The sequence below is a fragment of the Piliocolobus tephrosceles genome, chromosome 8 (genome assembly GCF_002776525.5).
Source record: "Piliocolobus tephrosceles isolate RC106 chromosome 8, ASM277652v3, whole genome shotgun sequence".
Classification (NCBI taxonomy): Eukaryota; Metazoa; Chordata; class Mammalia; order Primates; family Cercopithecidae; genus Piliocolobus; species Piliocolobus tephrosceles.
In genome coordinates this window covers 27,135,115-27,157,823 of record NC_045441.1, presented here as the reverse complement: position 1 = coordinate 27,157,823, position 22,709 = coordinate 27,135,115, and the positions used below count along the sequence as shown (strand labels likewise).

General features: G+C 38.0%; 1 protein-coding gene across 2 annotated transcripts in view; it reads left to right on the top strand.

Annotated features, from left to right (window-relative positions):
• Positions 1-22,709, top strand: part of AMPH (amphiphysin) — a 252,548-nt gene that overhangs the window by 91,868 nt on the left and 137,971 nt on the right. For both annotated transcript variants that reach the window (XM_023226433.1, XM_023226431.1), the window contains exon 2: positions 6,459-6,539. In XM_023226433.1, the coding sequence (XP_023082201.1) occupies positions 6,459-6,539 (81 nt within the window). The remainder of the gene's footprint in view (positions 1-6,458; positions 6,540-22,709) is intronic.

Below are 22,709 nucleotides of genomic sequence, written 5' to 3'. Positions count from 1 at the left end.
GTCCTGCCCAGAAGAGTCCATGGCCTTCTGATTTAGTTCACTCCTGATCAACAACATGGAGAATGTACACATTATTTTATGTGCTCTTCTTTTTTGTTTTTGTTTTTTGTTTTTTGTAAGAACAGAAAATGTGAAGAGAGAGGTGTCTCCTTGTTAAAGAAGACTAATACAATTGTATGATTTTCTTCTTGACTTTTAGAGTCTAGCTCAAGGAAGTGTGAGTAACCCAGAGTTGGAAATTTGTCTAGTTGGAGACCTCATCCAATGGATGAATGTCACTAAGGCATCTTGGTGGCCAACCCTGCCGTCATTCTTGTCTCAGTAACAAACCATGCCTGGCCTTTGCCTTGAACTGCTTTGTGACCTGCAGCCTTTCCTCTCCTCAGCTGCCCCATTTCTGATTGTAGGACTAAGGACTAGCTTTTTTTTTTTTTTTTTTGCTTGGGGTCACACCTTCTCATAGCTTGATTTTTCTTTGATCTTTTCTCCTGATTAACAGAAGTTATTTCTGTGTGGAATGGAAGATTGTGAACTTTATCTTTGACTTAAAAAGCCAGTCACTTTTTTGAAAGCTGCCAACACAATATTCCACTCCTAATTTAAAATGGTAAGAGAAGGCAATTATTCTCTTACTATAGTAGGATTTAGTTTGTATTGGACTATGAAGACTTGAAACTTGATCAGAATTTTGGCTTTGTAGTATGGAGAAACTGCCCAAATCGAAGAGTTCTAAATTTTTAGGGACTTTACTTGGGCACTTTATACATGGGCAATTGCCCTAGAAGAGAATGAGAGACCTTGCAACCCAAGCTGAGGAACTAACTGCCTTAGGAGAGATTGAAAGATGATTTAAGATGAGATATTCCAAGTTACCATATTCCTGCTTTTCCTTCCTATTTAATTTTTTACTTGCGTATGTCATGATGTCTTTTAGGACTAGGTCAGAACTTCTGAGCTTGGGGTGAGGGTCGGAGGAGGAGCACATATCCCTAACAGAATATGTCAGAATCTCACTGAAAGGAAGTGGAATTGGAAAAGCTTATTCAACGTAGTGTATTATTTTGCATTTGAAAAACAGCAGCACTAAAAGCAACAACAAAAATCTTACTGTTTCAAAATACTAAAGTGTCAATGTAGATGAAATTATCTTTGAAGTAAAAGATTCAAGTCTTAAGCCAAAATGCACGAAGCACTGAACTTTCTTCCTTTTGCCTGTAGGTGGAAGATGTGTCATGTTGATGTCAAAATCTGCATATCAAATACATAAATACATAGTAATCCTCCTGTAATATCAACAGTGCCACACTGTTCAGGTTTAATTGGTGTTTTCAACACTGCCAAAGGAGTGGTTAATGAGAGAGGTCATTTAAATTATCAGCTCACTGTCAAATACTTGTGACATAGAGCAAGGCAAAATATGTTTTTAGTCATCTCAGTTCTAGGTTTCGCTGTCTATGGTGCCTTAAGATCTTTTCTATATAGCAGATCAATCTTACCACCTCCATTGAGGCTGCTGGAGAAAAATCACAAAACTGCTTACACGTAGGCAACTGCACATCATGGTCTTTGCCTCAGCGGGGCCTTCAGTTTCATCTAAAATTCTTGTCATGTGTTTCTGGTTCTCATCTTTTCCAGTTCCACATCTGAATCACTCCCCTCTCCTCCGGACCTTTCCTGTGACCTCACCCCACTGCTGCTCAGCAGATGATGTGGTCGTTTACCCCACAAGAGAGATGGATCTGTCGTGCGTGCATTCCTTCCAATTTGGCCTTTACACAGGCAATCTTCCCTGCCTTCTCAGAAATCCTTCATGTTTCTGAGGAATGGCTGTGCCTCTTCCTGAGCAAGATGGGTCCTTTCTGGTGAATCTGAGATGCCGCCATTTCCACCCGCTTTGAAACTTTTCTTACCGTATGACACCCTCATAGCTCTTGCCTCCTTTCTTTGGTCAGTTCTCTCTGGCCTAGAAACAGGGTCAGGAATTGCTCCTTTGATTCTTTATGCCCCCAAGTTCTGGAAAGAGTACCTGCATGCTCTTCAGATTCCTCTCCTTCTATTTGCTCAATCTACTATGATCTTCTGACTGCCATTCCACTCATAGCCCTTGGCAAGGACCGCAGGGACCTTCTGGTTCCTAAATCCAGTGGACACTTTCAGGGCTTTTGGTTTTTAACTTGCTTGAGTTCTCTGTAGCAATTGAAACTGTCTCCTTTGGTTTCTATGAATTTGCTCCTGGTTTGACCATACCTCTGGGTCCCCAGTCTCCTGTCAAGGATTCTCCTCCTCTGCCCATTCTTTAAATAATGATTTTTCGGGACGGTCTTCGGCCCACTTCTTTCTGTACATCATATTTTCTCTGGGCTTTTTCAGAGAAAAAGCTTTTTTTTTTTCAGAGCTTTTTTTTTACTGTAGTAGCTTTACTATCACCATACTCTGGTGATTTCCAAAGTTACTTAGTAGCTTTACTATCACCATACTCTGGTGATTTCCAAAGTATAACTGTAGCTCAGAGCATCTCTCAGAACCTTGGCCCTATCATGCTATTTACCATATCTCTACCTGGATGCCACAGAGCTGTCTCAAACCCTGTATGTCCAAAATGATTTCTAATTTGTTTGAAGGAATCCATGCCTACTCAGTCTCTCCGGCAGAAATCTGAGGTCATCCTTCACTCTGTCCTCATCCTTTACATCTCACAAGCCTTCATATACTGTGCATTATATTTCTTAAAGCTGTATCTGTTTCCTAGCTCCCGTTCTGTCATTTATTGCTTGGACCATTAAAAAGCCTCTTAATTGGTCTCATTATTTCTATCTTGCCTTCTTCTAATCTGTCCCTAACATTGTCACCAAGGAGTGCAGACCTTTCCATGTGGCTCCTTCCAGAGAAACACTTCATTGGCTCTCCATGGTCTGTACAAGAAAATCAAAGTTCTGAGTCTTGCTGCCTAAGCCTTTTGGTAATCTGCCCTCTGTCTATCACGCCACCCTTGTCCACTTCAGTTCCACACCTCCAACCCTGGGTTTGAATACTATTGAAAAATCACAGTCCCTAGAATGTAGCCTGTTATTCCTGCAGCCCCTTAGCCCAGTGTTTGACACACAGTGTTTAGTAAACACGAAGAGGATTTCTTCTTTGCTACTGTTCATTGTGATTTGCATTCTTCACTAGGGAAAATGTCTAACGTAATAAATTTATTATGTATTCTCAGATTGTATTTGAAATGTGACTTAGTCTATTTACCTGTTTGATGAGTAAGTCTCTTCTCTGGGACTCTAACTATTGGTTAGGCTCATATGACTTCTAGAATGGTGAGCGCATTAACTCTAGCAATAAACTATTTAATTTCTACAAAACTATGATGAAAATTTTTTGTGAAAACAAATTTTTCATGCGCTTTTTGCCTACTGATGTGAGTTTTGAGTCTTTCTGGCAGAGCAAGTTTGATCCTTCTTTATTGTGATGGTCCTTCCAGTGTTTGAGGATGGCTGTGCTCTTTTCCTTGGGTCTTCTCTTCTCCCTGCCAATATACCAAATCATATCAAGTGTTCTTCTCATCACATAGTATCAACTCTCTTTGCCTTTTTGAGAGCTCCTTCTTTTGGCTCCAGATTTTCTGTCTATTTATGTGTTTACCAACTTGTCCACCTCTGAGAGCATCCAGGACCACTTTCCTGATAGCTATTAAGCTATTAAGTTATTAAGTTAGTGCAGACTGAGATTACATTAGATGCTTTGGCAGCAACATCACTTCGTTGGCTCATATTGACTATCTGTTAAAGTCATTCCTTACTTCTACTTAAGGGTGGAAACTACCCATCCCTAACATCTATCTTGTTGCATTTTGGTTGAAAGTTGAATAATAAATCTGGTGCTAGTACAGTTATGTTTTTGTCCTAAATTTTATCCTTGTTGAATTTCATCTTGTCAAAGAAGGTCTTTTGTGAATCCTGATTCTGGTCATGTAAAATTTTCAACATTTTCTCTGGCTTTTTCTCAGTATAAGCTTATAAACTGGTGACGTTCAGTGGGGTTAGATAAAAATATCTATAAATAATAAATATTCTTTATTGAGCATTAACTATATGCTGGTCATCATAGCTTGGTATTTCCATGTGTATCCTTGGTGGTTCCATACAACACTGTGAAGTAGGCACTATTAATACCTTTATCTTACATGTGAGCCACTTAATCAGATATAGGTCCTTCATGGTTGCCTCTAGAAGTCTTATTTTCAGTTTATATTAATTTTCTTGTCAATATTTTTGATGGGAGTTTTTTTTTTTTTTTTTTTTGGTGGGAGTTTTTAACCAGCTACCAACACATCCACTTAACATGTACTAAAATCTAATATGTACATTTCTTATAAAAATTCTATAGTATGATAAACTCTTTTCTTTTTACTTTAACCATTGTTAGTGAATTTTCTTGTTACTTTAAACATTAAGAAAACTGTGGAAAATATAGGGAGTTATAAAGAAGAAAATAATGATCACCCTTAATCTTATCATCCAGAAATAGCCACTATTAACTTTTTAACATAGTTATAGTCTTTTTACATATATACATAATTTCATGTTTCTTATGCTTATCAATTCTTCCTTAGTTATAATGCCCAATTCTTCAAAAAATGCAGTGTATTCTACTCCAGCTTTCAAAGAAACTCTTATATAAGTGACAGGACAATATTAGTTAATACAGTGATTATATGTCCTTTCAATATTTATAATACTAGATTCCTCCAACTTTTGAAAAACAATACATTTACAATGAAAAATAACATATTTCCTATTACTTACATGTAGTATTGGTTTGTGAAATGAAATTGAGTGATATTGAACAATTGGTAATACATGTGTGAATCTGTATACAATTTTATTTAAAACATATATCTTTGTTAATAACAGTGAAAAGGAAGAAATACTAGCACATTTTATGAACAACTAGTTTTATAATAGAATAAAACATCATTTTTCATTTAGACTAATTACTTTTGCTCCAAAGAAAATTTACATCTTGAAGGAATCTGCATGGACTCTGACTTATTGGATAACTACTTTGATACTTAGGTTCATTTATTAATATAACATTATAAATATATCTTGGGGAAAATATATGAGCTATGAAAATGTCTAGTAAAGCAAGAGATGTGTATCATTTATTTTGTTACTCAGGAAAATGAGTTCTTCATATATTCCTAAAGTATATTAGTTATCTTCCTTCTGCCCTACTTTTTAAAGGCATCAAGTACAATTTGTTACTTATGTCCTCTGTCGCAAAGAGGCTGTATGCTGTGTCTTTAACTTATCTTTGATTTGTTATTTGTGGACCTGCCTTGTCTATTCCGCTAAAAAATACATTTTTTAGGATCAATTGTTGGGGCCTTGTTTTTTCATATTTCTGGGTGACCCCTGTTTAGTATGGGCCTGTGTATCCCATCATGCTTTCTTTGAGTGTTTATTGAGTTGAAGGGAGTATCAGAAGATGGTTGAGATGGAGCTTACCATCATCCTGGCTTCTAACACTGTCCCGATGAAGTAGATCAGGGGTCCCCAAACCCTGGCCTCGGACTGGTACCAGTTTGTGGCCTGTGAGGAACCGAGCCACACAGCAGGAGGTGAGCAACAGGGGAGGGAGCATTACCACCTGAGCTCCGCCTCATGTCAGATCAACAGCAGCATTAGGTTCTCATAGGTGAGCAAACCCTACTGTGAACTGAACATGCGAGGGATCTAAGTTGCAAACTCCTTATGAGAATATAATGCCTGAAGATCTGTCACTGTCTCCCATCACCCCCAGATAGGACCATCTAGTTGCAGGAAAACAAGCTCAGGGTTCCCACTGATTCTACATTATGGTGAGTTGTATAATTATTTCATGATATATTACAATGTAATAATAATAATAGAAATAAAGTACACAATAAATGTAGTGTGCTTCAGTCATCCTGAAACCATTCCCCCCGCCACCCTCTGGTAAGTGGAAAAATTGTCTTCCATGAAACTGGTCCCTGGTGCCAAAAAGTTTGGGGACCACTGAAGTGGATGAATGCTTTAGTCAGACAGCTTTGGTCTACTGTTCACGCAGCTGAGTACCAATTATGCATTCAGCATTGTGCCAGATGCTTCGGACAAAAAGACAAATAAGGCATAGCTTCTGTCTCTAAGTCATGCACAGCCTGCTAAAGGAAACGGTTATATAAAGAAATAAGTGTAGTGTAGCACAACACTTGCTCAAAGCCACACAGCCTGTGAGGGGCAGGACTGGGATTCAGTTTTTTTTTGTTCAGCTCCACAGCTGCCAAGCCAAGATGCTTCCAGAACAGAAAAACTAGGAGTGCTGATAGTTTTTGCTCTACTCCTCAGAGCAAAACATCAGCCTTGCTCCATTAACAGAAAATGCACATCTTTCTTTTAAAACATTATTAAGTTAAACATTTTGTTTTATTTGCAAATTAGGTCCTCCAGAAACTGGGGAAAGCTGATGAGACAAAAGACGAACAGTTCGAAGAATATGTCCAGAACTTCAAACGGCAAGAAGTGAGTCCATTTGTTTAGTTTCTGGAGTGGGAAATGGTTTAAATGTGTTTGTGTCTTAGCATATAAGCAAAATGCATTAAGATTAAAAAAAGAATAGGTGGAGTTGGCACTAACTTGAGAGTAACACTTGCTAATTTTATAGAATTTCCTATGGAAGATGGGAAAAGGCCATAGACAGTAGATTTTGGAATCCCAGGAGATAAAGACACTGCTGTCCTGGATTGCTTTAGTTTTTTATGATACTTTATTTTTTGAAACAGGGTCTCACTCAGATTGCTCAGGTTGGTGTGCAGTGACACAATTTTGGCTCACTGCAGCCTCAACATCCTTGGACTCAGGTGATCTTCCCACCTCAGCCTCCTGAGTAGCCAGGATTACAGGTGTACACCACCACATGTGGCTATTTTTTGTGTGTTTTTCGTGGAGATGGGGTTTCACCGTGTTGCCTAGGATAGTCTTGAACTCCTGGACTCAAGCGATCCACCCACCTAGGCCTCCCAAAGTATTGGGATTATAGGTGTGAGCTACCAGGCCCAGTCTTGGACCACTTTAATACAGATAACTGGTCTATAGGAATGCTGGTGTTTCTGAAGATTTATATTTCATTGAACATTAGAAAAGCAGTAGTTTAACACTTCTGATAAAATAACCTTAATTGTTTCATGCTTCAAGAGCATGCATTCGCAACAGGGAGTATACTGATACCTTCCCTAAGGGGCTGAAAATTGGTTCTTGGTGGGTGAAGAAAACTTTTTCAGTGTATAAAGCAAAGATAAACGTACATTAGGTAAACAGATATATAGTATACTTATGGTGTTAAAATTTTACAGGCGGTGTAATTAGGAAAAAAGTCTTAAAAGACTCCTTGGGGAGGTGACAACGATAAAAAAAGGTTGAGAAACAGATTGTGATGTTTGTTCCTTTAGTGTATGTGTTTAACAGACATGCGAATATAGAAACTATTTTTAAACTATGTCTTGATCTCTAATGCTTGGATAATTGGCTAGAATATCTCTCTTTCGGTAACACACATAAGGGCTGGGGAGGGGAAGATAGGAGTGGGGCCCTCTGAGGTTAGAAGCCTCAAATCTAGAGATCATCTCAGAGATGGGGTGGGAAGAAGGCAGGCTGAGAAGGCCTTGGGAAATGGGGTTTGGGCGTTATAATGTCTAATTATGTGCGGAACAATATAAGGACATGGATTTATTTTCCTGCTGTCATTGGAGCTACCAGTGTCCACAGAAGGAATTATGGCCTCAGGGATGACACCAACAATGGGAAATCATCACAGGTTTTATTTTGTCCCCTTTGCTCCTGACCTTGGAGGTTTCTTTCTTCCATTTGTGTATCAGGGTTCCTGCTGTTTCTCTCACCAAGACATTCTATTTTGTTTCCTCACCAAGAGGGATTATACATTTCAGCAGGTATGGAGCCAGGTAGATCAGTTTTGCCAAAACACATTCCTGAATGTCTCCAGTTTCATCCCAAGACTAAGGGTTGGCAGATGTGATAGGCAGTCAGTTTACCACAAATGGGATAGCAAACATGTTCTATCTGAACGTGAGAAAAGGGAGAGGGGAGCTGGAGAACCAACAGTAACAGAGAGAAAAACTGATCATGGCCAAATGAACAAATATTACAGAGAGCTTTGGCTTAATAAAGGTAGGAAAGAGAATTCCTAGGGAAATATTGGACTTGGGCCCACAGAATAAGCACTCTCCTACTCTCCTCCAGGAGAAAGCGTCTGCAAATCAACTTCTGTTCTCATCTGGTGATTTTTCACACATCTCCTGCATGTGGGTAACTCTCAAATAGATCATTGTCTTGGATCGCAGGAACTTCCCATACACAAGCTTGTCCATCAGTGCCCTGTGACTTTGCAGGCAATCCCAAATGTCTGCTCTAAAAGATTGGATTCAGATTGAAGAAGTGATTCATGTTTACAGTTTTCCCTACCTATGGATTCACATTGTACCCTTCGAAACCTTGTTTTCCTGTCTGGCGTCTCCCCATGGGGCTAGTTGATTCTTTGCTCTTGGAGTTTTTCTCTATCACTTCTATGGCACTTTGATGTTGTTAGCACCCCGGAAGGTTAACTTTGGAAGCATCAGGTTTAGTAATGCAGTCATGCCAGGAAGCACTTTGCATTTTCCGATTACAGTGAATTTTCATTTTTTTTTTCAGCCTTCTTGACTGCCCCAGGTGAGGATTGTTTTTTGTCGAAGGTACCAGAAGGTACTAGAGAAAAGTGCAGTTGATTAAATCATCAACTACATTGGCAGAAAGATCTGTGCCACTAGGAGGAGCAGAATGGGGTGACTTTAAACTGCTGTCCAGCTATGTATTTTGGTCACTACATACAGTATTCATTTTCAAATGTTATGGGGCATAGTATATTGGCAACCGTGAAGATTACTACCTTAGTTCTCCCAAGAATATTAGCAGTTTTTAAAACCTGTGTGAAACTTCAAAACTTAGGGAAATTTGAATAAGCAATTCTATTTCATAAGAGTAAGGCAAATAGACTATAAATCTAGGAAATGTTATTTCTCAGGGAGTTTCTTGACCCCATTTGGTCCACTTTGAAAATATTTTTGCACCTAAAACATCTTGCATTTTCATATCTCATTTTGATATATTTTTATCAGACAGTTTATAATCATTATAGTGGAGTGAGGAAGGAGAGTGCCTTACCCCTGTTTGTATATAAGAGAGAGACAAAGAGAATGGGAAGGAGAATAGAAGGAAGAGAAGGGGAGGGATTTATTTATTTTCTTTTCAAACATATTAAAGGATGAGAAGTGTAGCCGAAGGCTGATTTTAGTAATACTCTACCGAGAGAAGAATCCTCTTACCCCCAATATGTATTGGTGATCAATTTGTATGTGTTGCGTATGCTGAAAAAGGAGTGGTGCTTATGTAGAAACATTAACTTAGAAGGAAGGATCTGCCAAGATTATGGTTACATCTGCATGGTCTATTATTCTTAGTATTAATGTGACGGTGAATCAGTAATCTGAAGAGGAAGTATTATCTAAAGGCTCCATACTTAAAGGCATTATCTAACCTAGGAAACCTAGATTCCACATTTTTTCTATGACTATATATATTTTATATCCCAAAAGATACTATTGATAGTATAAAATGAAACCATATTTGGATTTGTGCATTGTATTATAGTCCTCTGACCACACTCAAGTAGTGCTTAATAAAGAAGTAGACTATTCTAGGATGTTCTAGAATTATTCAAACATTTATGGGGGTTCGATTATCTTGCTTTTAGTTTCCTTTTACAGAATCATAAGATCCTTGTAGTTATTGATATATTCCTTGCTTGTTCATGTTGGAAACAAAAGTGGCTGAAAGGTCTGTGTTTGAACTCTGGCTTGGGGCTTTGCTTTATTTTATTCCAACCCTAAGTTTTCCTTTTGATCTCAAACTTCTTTTCCTTCAACATGGTTTGTGTGAGGCTGAGAGCATTGATAAAGGGTCTGTACATACTTTCTTTTGTCCATTGGACTCCCTATTGCTGTTGCTTTTGTGGTCCACGTTTCATAAACTACTTAATTAAAACAAGGAGAGCCTGGCACCATGATGCATGCCTGGAGTTCCAGCTACTCAGCAGGCTGAAGCTGGAGGATCACTTGAGCCCAGGAGTCCTGGGTTGTCATGTGCTATGCTGATTGGGTTCCCGCACTAATGTCAGCATCAATGTGGTGACCTTCCGGGAGCAGGGAACCACCAGGTTGTCTAAGTAGGGGTGAACTTGCCCAGGTTGAAAATGGAGCAGGTCAAAACTCCACGCCTGTGAATAGCCTCTGCACTGCAGTCTGGGCAACACGGTGAGAACTCATTTCGGAAGGGAGGAAGGGAGGAAGGGAGGAAGGGAGAAAGGGAAGGAGGGAAGGAGGGAGGAAGTAATTAGGAGTAGTGCATCAGGGAATAGAATGAACTCTTCTACAGAGAACTTGGAATTTTCCATGACAATGCATGCTAAGGAGAGCAAGGATTGTAGAAATCCAGCAGAAAGAACAAAATCTGATTTCATTTCCTCCTTAGAGGGCCTTTCTTCCCCATTCTATTTTCAGTCTGTGTTGCTAACAAGTAGCAAAATTGACTGGTGTGAACATCACCTGCTTTCAGTTCTACCGGTTTTCTGCTGACAGATCTGTTAATGAGCAGGAAAAAAGGTCCCCTGTGGGAGGAAGGTCCTTGGTTTCTTCCCCTCCTTCCTGCTAATAAACTCGCCCAGTAAGATGCTGCACCTGTGTTAAGTGTGCTAATTAAAAGAAGATACATTGAGGGCTGGTTGAGTCTAGATAACCAACTATTTGGTCACATTTTAGTGAGTACAGGTGTGAGCACCCTCATCTAGGTCCCGTCGAAGAACAATAGTTCAAATAAAGGAAAGAGAGCCTTGGTTCTCCTTCTGGCATCTCCATAGGCTTCCATTCCCTCGCTGAAATACCGTAGCAGTGTTGTGTGGCTCCTCCTGGCCATGACTGAGTGATGGGCTAACTTTTGTGTAATATGAACCAATAAGAGAAGAAACCCTGGGACCTTGAAATCCTCTCCAGTGGTGAGAATTCAGACCAGCCTCCCATGAGTAGGATGCTCTAGCGGCTGTTTAAAGCTGGGCCATGTCTTCTGCTTACACTGAACTCACCCCTCTTGGGCACACGGATCCTGTTTTATTGCTTTTATGATTTTATTTCCATGGGAGCTAGTGCTTTGCAAGTAAACTTAACAAGTACTTGCTAAACTTGAAGCTGAATGAGTGGCAGAAATTATCACTTTGAATGCATTCCTAGAGTACGTTTTTATTTCTGGGATGGAAGAGATGTTGTATATGGTATGTATTTTTGTGAGCAGTTTCATGACATTTTCAAGAACCTAGTATATGTACATATAAATGACTAAAGAGAAAAATTTTAGAAGTTTTAAGAAAGAATGTAAAATAAAGGTATACTGCCACTGTATATATGTTAATGTGTGGATAAAATTTTAATTTATGAAAAGTTATACTTACCTTCAGAAGCTTTTTGCAATTTGCTTGAGCAGATAGGCCTAGTATATACCTTAGAACGTTTATTTTTGCCACAGATAACCATAATGTGAGTATATTAATGTATCTACCTTTCATTAAATATTAAATCTTGACCTTCTTGTGATATAGCTACTGCCTTGATTAAATGTGATCCCATAAGATCTGTTTCAAATAATGATCCAATTCCAAATGGCAGTGTGGAGAGCCTCATTTGGCCTACACAGCATCCTGTCAGGTTACTAGACCTTCTGGATTCTGAATAAGAACCTAAGTTGGCAAGTTTTGTGCCCTTCAGAGCAGTGCTTTTCAAACATTAGCTGCACTGAAGTTACCTAGAAGGTGTTGGTACAGCAGGTCGCATCCCGCAGCCTGTGCTGTACCAATGCCTTCTAGGTGACTTCAATGCAGGTGATGTCTGGGGCAAGGCCTGAGAATCTGCATTTCTGAAAAGTTCCTAAGTGATGCCAGTGATGCTGGTCCAGGGACAACACATTGAGGACCAATGCATTGTATCTATTCATGCAAATTTTTACAAGTGTTTCCTCTGGTTTGTCCTTAAAAATTCTAATCCCATGTTTGATGTCTGTTTTTAGTGTCTATTATAAATATGGATAAAGATTTGGTGGCCATGCTCTGGATTATCTGCGATCTGCACAGATCAAATAAAGTAAGATGATCTGATATTTAACAGCCATGATTTTTGAGTGCAGTGGGTTGTAGAGCTGGGAGGCTGGATGCCTTGTTAAGAAATGAATGTCCCTGCTCACACCTTGATGAGAAGGAGTTTCATGAAGCTCTTTTAGGATAGTCTGGTTTAATAGGGGAAATTATAGAAAGTATTAGAACTCTGGACATAGGGTCCTGGGGAAAAAAAAAATGATTATCTGGGAAATCAGGTTCAGTGAATACAAGGCCTTGGAAATGAAAGTGTCTGGTCCTGAAGCGCCGAGGCAATGCTAGAAGGAAAATTTATAGCATTAAATGCTTACATTAGAAACAAGGAAAGGTCTCAAATCAATAATCTAATTTCCTACCTCAAGAAACTTGAAAGGGAAGAAAATAAACCCAAAGCAAGCAGAAGGAAGGAAATAAAAAAGAACAGAAATCATTGAAATTGAAAACAGGGAAACAATAGAGAACATAAATGAAACAAAAGGCTGATTCTTTGAAAACAATCAATAAAATTAATAAACCTCTAGCAAGACTGACAGGAAGAAAAAAGACACAAATCACCCACATCAGAAATGAAACAAAGGCTATTACTATAGCTTCTGTAGCCATCTAAAGGATAATAAGGGAATACTATGAGCAACATTATACTGCAGATTCGACAACCACAAGGGATCAATTCCTTTACAATCACAAACTACTAAAACTTAATGAAGGTGAAATAGACAATTTGAATAGTTTAATAAGTATTAAAGAAAGTGAATTTGTGATTTAAAATCTGAAAACAATCTCCACACCCTCTGATAGTTTCACTGGAAAATTCTAGCATTTAAAGAATTAATATCAATTTCACATAATCTTCTTCAGAAAATAGAAGAGGAGGGAGCACTTCTCAACTGATTTTATGTGGGCTGTATTACCTTGATACCAAAACCAGGCAACAATAGTATAAAAAGAGAAAACTGCAGACCAACATGTCTCATGAAGTTACATATAAGAATCCTTCAAATATCAGCAAATGAAGTCTAACAATGTATAAAAAGAATTACACACCTTTGCCAGATAGGATTTATTCAGGATATGCAAGACTGGTTTAACATTCCAAAATCAATCAATGTAATTTACCTTATAAACAGGGTAAGGAAAAAAGTCATATGATTATATCAATTGATGTAGAAAAAAATTGTGACAAAATTCAACACCTATTCCACAATAAAAATGCTCAGCAAGTTATGAATAGAAGAGAATTACCTCATCTCAGTAAAGAACATCTACAAAGAAACCTACAGCTAATATAATTAATGGTAACAGACTGAATGCTTTTCTCCAAAAATTGGAAACAAGGCAGGGATGTCCATTCTCGTCAATGCTATGCAGTGTAGAAATGGAAGTCCTAGCCAGTACAAGAAGGAAAATGAAAGGAAACAAAAGGCATACAGCTTATAAAGAAATTACAATCATTTTATCTGCAGATGACATAATTATGTACATAGAAAATCCCAAGACATCAACCAAAATACTACTGTAACAAATAAATGAGTTCAGTGAGGTCACAAGATATAAAATCAACACGTAAGTATCAATCACATTTCTATATACTAACAGTGAACATGTGGAAATCAAAATTAAAAACACAACATTTATAATCACTCCAAAGAAAATGAAATATGTATGTACACACTAAACAAAACACATAGAGGATCTATATGCTTAAAATTATAAAATACTACTGAAATACATAAAAAAGAACTGAATACTTGGAAAGATAATACTGTATTCATGGATTTGAAGACTCAACACAGTGAGCATGTCAGTTCTCACCAAATTAACCTATAGGTTTAATGCAATTCCCTGAAATTTCTATAGCACGTAGTTTTATGACCATAGATAAACTTATTATAAAATTTATATGGAAATGCACAGGCCCTATCATAATTAAAACAGTGACAAAGACAAAGTAGGATGAAAAATTCTACTCAAATATTAAGGCCTACTACATAGGTGAAATAATCAAGACATTGTATTGGCAGAGGGATAGACATGTAGATTAATAGAACAGAATAGGTGACCAAGAAATAGACCCACACAAATATGCTCAACTGATTTTTGACAAGGGTTTAAAAGCAATTGAATGGGAGAAAGATAACCTTTCAACAGATAGTGCCGTACTAATTGGCATCCAGAGGCCAAAAAGATGAACTTTGACCTAAAACTAACCCTTATACAAAATTAACTGAAAATAGATCAAGAACTTAAATATAAAACATAAAGCTTTAAAACTTTTGGGAAAAATAGGAGAAAATCTTTGGGATCTAGGGTTAGGCAAAGAGTTCTTAGATTTGCTACCAAAAGCACAATACAAAAGAGGAAAATGTGATAAATTGGACCTCATACAAATTAAAAACTTCCTTTGCAAAAGAGCTGTTAAGAGAATGAAAAGACAAGCGATGTACTGGGAGAAAATATTTGCAAACTACATATCCAAGAAAGGACTAGTATCCAGAATACGTAAAAGAAACTCTTAAAACTCCATAGTAAAAAAATTTAAACAGTTCCATTAGAAAATGGGCAAAAAACATGAATAGCGGCCGGGTGCAGTGGCTCACACCTGTTATCCTAGAACTTTGGGAGGCTGAAGCAGGTGGATCACTTGAGGTCAGGAGTTCTAAACCAACCCAGTTAACATGGCAAAACTCCATCTCTACCAAAAATAAATAAATAAATAAAAGTAGCCGGGCATGGTGGTGGGTGCCTGTAGTCCCAGCTACTGAGGTTGAGGGGGAAGAATTGCTTGAACCCTGGAGGCAGAGGTTGCAGTGAGCCGAGATCATGCCACTGCAGTCTAGCCTGGGTGACAGAATGAGATTCTGTCTCACAAAAAAAAAAAAAAAAAAGGAACCATGGATAGATATTTTATTGCAGTAGATATGTGGCTGGCAAAGAAGAATATGAAAAAAATTCTAACACGTATTTAACCATCAGAGAAATGCAAATTAAAACCACACAAGAAATCACCATACACCTCTCAGGATGGCTAAAATAAAAACTAGTGACAGTGCTAAATGCTGGCAAGGATTTGGAGAAACTGAATCACTCATACATTGTGTGAAATGACTCATAGCCACTGTGGGAAACAGTCTGGCTATTTCTTAAAAAATTAGACATGTATACCATACAATCCAACAACTGCACTCTTATACATTTATCCCATAGAAATGAAAACTTATGTTCTCACAAAAAATTGTTCACAAATGCTCATAGCAGCTTTATTTATAGTAGCTCCAAATTGGCAACACCCCAGATGTCCTTCAAGAGGTGAATAGTTAAACAAACTGGAGTATATCCGTACTATGGAATACTAGTAAACAATGAAAAAGAAATAACTATGGCCACACACCCAAGCCTGCTTGAATCTCCAGGGAATTATTCTGAGTGAAAAAATCCAATTCTGAAAGGTTTTATACTGTAGGATTCCACTTACGTAACTCTTTTGGCATGGCAGAATTGCAGAAGTGGAGGAAGTGGAGTAAAGTTTGGTGGTTGCCAAGAGTGAGTGATGGGGGTTGGGGTGGATGTGGTTATAAAAAGTCAATACAAGGGATTCTTGTCCTGACTAGAAAGTTCTGTATTCTGACTGTGGTGATGGATACATGAACCTACACATGTGGTAAAATTGCATAAAACTAAACACACACACACGCACACAAGCACAAATGAGTATGGGTAAAACTGGGAGAAGCTGAATAAGATGGGTAGATCGCATCTATGTTGTGACATTGTACAACAGTTTTACAAAATGTTGCTGTCAAGGAAGACTGAGTACAGGATGCAAAGTCTCTCTCTCTCTCTCTCACTATATATATACACACACACACACACACACAACTACACATATATACACAAGTGTATATAGATTATATATATGTAATTGTGTATATATACACATAACTATATATATACACACACACAACTGCAAATGATTCCATAATTACATCATTAAAATGTCAATTAAAATATATCCCCTTTCACAGGCTTACCTAGAAAAGCATACTGCCTCACTACCTCTGTCAGAACAAACACACTTGAAGGCAGAAGCCACAGATTCATTTTCTTGCCGAGATGGGTCAGGGAACATAAACAAGCTAAGTAGACAAGGTATAAAACAGTAAGTAGTGGTGAGGACTGTGCTGAATTATAGAATACATGGGACGTAAAGAAGCAGCTGTCAACTCCAGTGCACACAAGTTAGAGGAGGATGTGGGCCCCACGTTGGTACTTCAGATTTTCAAGAAAAGATTAAATTCATATTTTAATAAAATTTCCCAATTTTATTTTGTATATTTTAAATTTAGATGTAATTTTAACCTTACAAAAAGCTATAATAATAGTATACAGAACTGCTGTGTACCATTCACCTAGACTTCCCAATTACGTTATCATTCTATCTATACATGGATGCATCCATGCCTCCATCCATCTATGCATCCATCCATTAGTATTCAAAAACGACACTATCCTACACAGCCATGGTTCCTTCTGTCAAAGTCAGTGAATTGCCATTGATCCCATATTACCATCTAATTCACAGATCCTCAAATTTTGCCTATGACAAAACTTTTGCTGTGCGGAAGATGATGAAAAGACAAGTTAGAGGCCCAGAGAAAATGTTTGCAACATATGCCCTAATTGCGTTTTTTTAAAGAGGCTATATCCAATACAGGGTCATGTGTTGCCCCTAGTTGTCAGGTTTCATTAGTTTCTTTAAACTAACTCTCTTGGAAGAATGTTTCAGCGTTTTCTTGCCTTGCATGATCTTGACATTTTTGAGTACTGCCCAGTGTTTATTTGTAGAGTGTCCCTCACTCTGGATTTGCCTGATACTTTTCTCATAATTACCTTCATGTTAATAATTAGCTTCTGGGAAGATTACTACAAAAGTAAGTGATGCCCAGTGTGTGCTGTCAGAACACACATCACGTTTATTTGTGCCACTGCTAGTGATGTTAACTTTTATCACTTTGTGATGGCACAGCTCAACAGATGATATGCCAGGTATCTCTAGTAAGATAAGATGATATCTGCCAGGTATCTCTAGTATAGAGTTAATACATAAGTATTTTCTCTATTAAAATTAATAAATATTTAATAAGTAATATTAATAAATATTTTGCGGGGATTAGTTTGAGACTGTAAATGTCCTGTTTCTCATCAAACTGTCACCTACTAGTTTTATCCACTAATGCTTCTTCTTTAAATCAGCTGTTACTCTGATGCTTGCTACATTGTGAATTATTTTGAATTCCTTCTAAACTTATTAATTAGCATTCTACTCAATGGTAAAATTTTTCAGTATTGTGACATTGTACAATCATTTTGCAAAATGTTGTTATCTCTGCCCTCACTCCTGGTAAAAATGTTTCTTTCTTTCTTAATTAATTAATTAATTAATTAATTATATCAGCATGTACTTATGGATTCCTACGTTATTCGCTGGGTTATAATTCATTATTATTAGTCGTTTTGGAGTGCAGTTGCCCCAAATTTAACCAGTGGAAACTCCTAGGAGTTGACTCCTTTGTCCTTTTGACAGATCTGCTTAATATTCTGACAATATTTTTACCTTTTTGATACTAGATGTTTCAGGATCTCGTTGTGCTTTCCCTTGCTCACATAGCTTGGAATCAGCTATTTTTCCAAGAAAGCCTGGGTTCCAGGTGTATTCTTTGCTCCTAGGGTATCATGCTCCTAGGGTATCATGCTTCTAGGCCTTCTAAGTGGACAGAATATATATGTGTGTATACACACACACACATACACAACATATGTCTATATACAAGTATTTCTACACACAGACATCTATATTATCTATCCATCTGAAACCATGACCCTTCTAACTGCAGTTCAGTATCTCCTTCTTTATTTGGGCTCTCCCCTCCACTCCTTTTTTTTTTTTTTTTTTGAGACAGAGTTTCCCCCTTGTTGCCCAGGCTGGAGTGCAGTGGTGCGATCTCTGCTCACTGCAACCTCCGCCACCCGGTTTCAAGCAATTCTCCTCCCTCAGCCTCCTGAGTAGCTGGGATTACAGACGCCTGCCACTACGCCTGGCTAATTTTTGTATTTTTAGTAATGACAGGAGTTTCACTGTGTTGGCCAGGCTGGTCTCAAACTCCTGACCTTGTGATCCGCCTGCCTTGGCCTCCCAAAGTTCTGGGATTACAGGCGTAAGCCAGTGCACCCGGCCAGGCCTTCCCCCTTTCTAGATTTGTACCTTCCTCTTTGAGAGTGAGAAACCTGCTTTCATTATCTTCAATATATGTATATTTATTTGCGCAGTCTCCTTTATGTAACCAGCCTCCTGACCACGTGGGCCATCTCTTTGTCTCCTGTGCTGCACCAGTCCAGGGTCCCCTGCTCTCTAGCTCTCTAGCTGTGAGCTGATTCATACCCTACACTTTCATTCGTAATACACTTTCCCCTTCTCTCCCCTCTGGAGGCCTGCTGACCAAGAATCCATGCCCACTTAGTGCCCTAGCTGAGTTCCCGCTTGTTGATGGTATTCTCTCTGCCCTTACTCCTTGCACCGTGCCTTCTGAGAGTCTCCCTGCTATACTCACTCGGCCTATGCATCACAGGAAGTATCCAGCTTATTGAAAATACTGGCACCTAATTCAGTTTCATAATGGAGTTTGTAAAATAAGTCAATGTCTATAGAACACATTTGACCCATGGGCTATAACAATACTAAACCTACAAACATTATTACACATATAAGTGTACTAAAGGATAAGCATTATTAATGTCCTGCGGAAAAGATAACAGTTAATATATGGCCATATTAACTTAGCGAGCAGTTTGCTTTTTAGACTTTAATAGGATGGCAGTTATCAATTTAAAATGTATAGTTTGTTTGCATTTACTCTGAAAGAATCAAAATGTGGTTCTTGACTTTTGGAAGTACAAGATCCTTGCTTGAGGTCTCTTTTGTCGCTACTTCATGCAGTGACCCCACAGATCCCAAGCAGCTCATTGTAACCAGTATTACTCTACCTTATCAAGAATTTCCTATGATAGCTGTAGTAATCAACTTCATAGGGTGGTAGATTTGGCCTTAATTATCCCTGTTCCACTGTGGCCGCTGAGGGAAATCTCAGTAGAATTTTCAACACTGGGATAAGGCTCACTCATGCCATGGCAGTACAAATTACAGGTCTGTTATATATGGAGCATTATTTTTTCTGTTGTTGATTTTTAATACTTTTATATAAAACAGGCATTATTCCGGTCATGTGTTTGCGAAAAGGAGGGTAGAAAAATAATATATTTAAGTCAATAGTGGCTTCACAGGGCTCTTTATAATCACAGTGGTCAAAGTATTTGAAATGCAGTGTCACAGCAGTCATTACATTCATATAACGGTATGTTATTAAGTGTGGGATTAAATGGCTGGTTGTCTTCATGTTTAGTTTACTGTCCATTGTTAGACATCTTTTAGCAGAGCATAACGAGCCTAAAATTGGATCAGGCTTATCATTGGGTCCTTTATGTAATGTGCAAGGGTGTTAAATGGGGAGAAAAGAAAATGTCTTGGTGCTGGTTAAAGACCCACCAAGGTCTTAAATAGAAGACAAAATTCTGGTGACATTTCAGCAAAGATTGTATATGGGAAGCGTCTCCTGAATGTCCTGGTCTCAGATACACAGATACACAGCTAAATTACTATCATGTAAGAAAACTGGATAATAAATAACGTACTACTGAAGTATACAGAGGAAGAGAGACTCCTGACTGAGGGGATAGGAATCCCTCCAACAGAGAATGAAAAGTCTATAGATCAAGAAAGCAACATAGAAATGGGGTGGGTGATAATATTTCCTTTCCTTTAATGAAGTATTAAGAAAAAAAGAGATTATGCATGGAGGGGTATGTTCTACTCAATCTGCACTTTTCCAAAAATCTCTCTACCTTTTTCCATTTGTTAAAAAATGTATTTGACTCTAAACATACATTTTTTTTTTTTTTTTTTGAGATGAGTCTCACTCTGTCACCCAGGCTGGAGTGAAGTAGCGCTGTCTCTGTTCACTGCAACCTCTGCTCCTTGGGTTCAAGTGATTCTCCTGCCTCAGCCTCCTGAGTAGGTGGGATTACAGGCACCTGCCACCATGCCTACCTAATTTTTGTAGTTTTAGTAGAGATAGGATTTGGTCATGTTGGCCAGGTTGGTCAAACTCCTGACCTTAACTGATCGATCTGCCTTGGCCTCCCAAAGTGCTGGGATTACAGGTGTGACCCACCGCACCTGGCCCATACATACATTTTAACACAGAAAAATCTCTGACCTCTTGTCTGGGGTAGTTTCCTTAAGATACCCTCTTAGGAATATATATTTACATGACTTGGAGCAAATTCTACTTGTTTGGAATTTTTCTTTATTCAGTGCCCATTCTATAGGACACAAATTATTTGTACCTAGAGTTTGCTTTGGGCTTTCTCTCACATTCATAGCACTCAGTCTTTCTTTGGCCATCCATAAGGATTTGATCACACTTCCCCTTTCAGTTTTTGGCGGAACTCAACTGCCTAACAGCCAAATAAGTGGCTTTTCTCTTTAGGGATCCCGTTAAGGAGGTTGATGTGAATTGAGATGCTCTGATGTAATTAAAAGCAGAAAGGAAGTTGGTGCAATGAATAGTTGGTGGTCTATGTCTGATGGTGTAATTTGGGGACTGAATTGCTGGCTTTCAAACTCTTTTCCACTTCCCTCACTGCAACTACTTCCTTATCATCTGATTGCCCTTCCTTCCTGGATCTCCCTTCTCCTTATGCTCAAGTCCCATCCTTCTTTAAGGTCAACTCACAAGGAATATTCTAGTGGTATTTTCCCCATCCCCTCAGTCAGGAGTCTCTTTTCCTCTGTATACTTCAGTAATATGTTATTTGTTATCCAGTTTTCTTACATGATAGTAATTTAGCTGTGTATCTATGTTCTTATTAAATTGTGAAATATTTAAAGGAAGACTCAACGTTTAGTCATTTTTACAAACCTTCAATGGCTTCTAGTACTTCCTAGGTACCTAATAAGTACATCCCAGTTTTGACTTGCCTGCTTGTCACACTTATTCTCTGTATTTACCCTTTGCTTTGTGTATTATGTGCTGCCTCACTCATTTAATATCAAAGCCCCTCTTTTTAAAAACTCTATGTAAACTTTATGACTATACATGCAAAACATTTATAAGTGAAACATTGGAAGATTGAAGTCATCACTATATTAAGAGGATAATGTACTATGACTAGGGAGAGTTTATTCCTGGAATGTAGATGGTTTGATTCCCAGATGAATACTTTTTTCTGATAAGTTGATGTCTTGTAGAATTTAGGCTATATAAATCATAATTCCAACAGAATGTTTTATAGATATAGTTAAACTGATTCTAAGATTATATGCATATACATATATACACACACACACACACACACACATACACACATACGGGGGGAGAGAGAAAGAGAGAGAGAGAGAAAGGCAAGGGAGTTAGAATAGCCAAGATGATTTTTTATTTTTTTAATTTTTATTTATTTTCAACTTCTTAGATTCAATTTTATTCCTTTTATGGCTGCATAGTATTCTGTGGTGCATATGTTCCACTTTTTTTTTTAATCTAATTAACAACCGATAGGTACCTAGGTTGATTTCATAAATCTGCTATTGTCAATAGTACTGCAATGAACATGTGAGTGCATGTGTCAACACTCCTCTTTTTATATTGTCATTTACCATACCTCTTTTATCCATTGGATAATGCCTGACATGGCCTGGGCTTGATCCTAACCTGGACTATGGAGACTAGAGCAAAGTTTTGGTCACTCCTGGTTCAAAAACTGCCCTAGTTCCTGTGGTATCTGTGGACACAGTATTTTCAGTCTTCTAAGAATTTTACACACATTTACAAACAATAAAATAAATAATTTTAATTTTGCCTAAGAACGTTTTTCTTGTCTTTAAGTCCAAGTTAGGTTCTTCAATTTGTACAATTTTAAAATATTTTTAATATACTGGGTTTTGGAGTAAGACTATTCTCTTATAGGATAATGTTTTTACCAGAGAGCCTTAATATATTTAATTGATATCAATCAATTGCTATGAGAAACTTCATTTGTAATTATGAGTCTTGTTGCCTGAATTCACACTGAATTTCCATTAATCTTTAAACTCAATAGTTGCACAGTATTCTATAAGTGAATTGGTGCATGTCTGCATCTCTTTAAATAAAGTTTACCTACAGATGCTAAGTCTGTTTTTTGCTGCTGTAGCAGAATACCACAGAATGGGTAATTTATAAAGAAAGGAAATACATTTCTCACGGTTCTGGAGTCTGGGAAGTCCAAGGATGTGGTGCCAGCATTGACTCTGCTATCTGATGAAGACCATCCCATGGCAGATAGGTGGAAAGTAG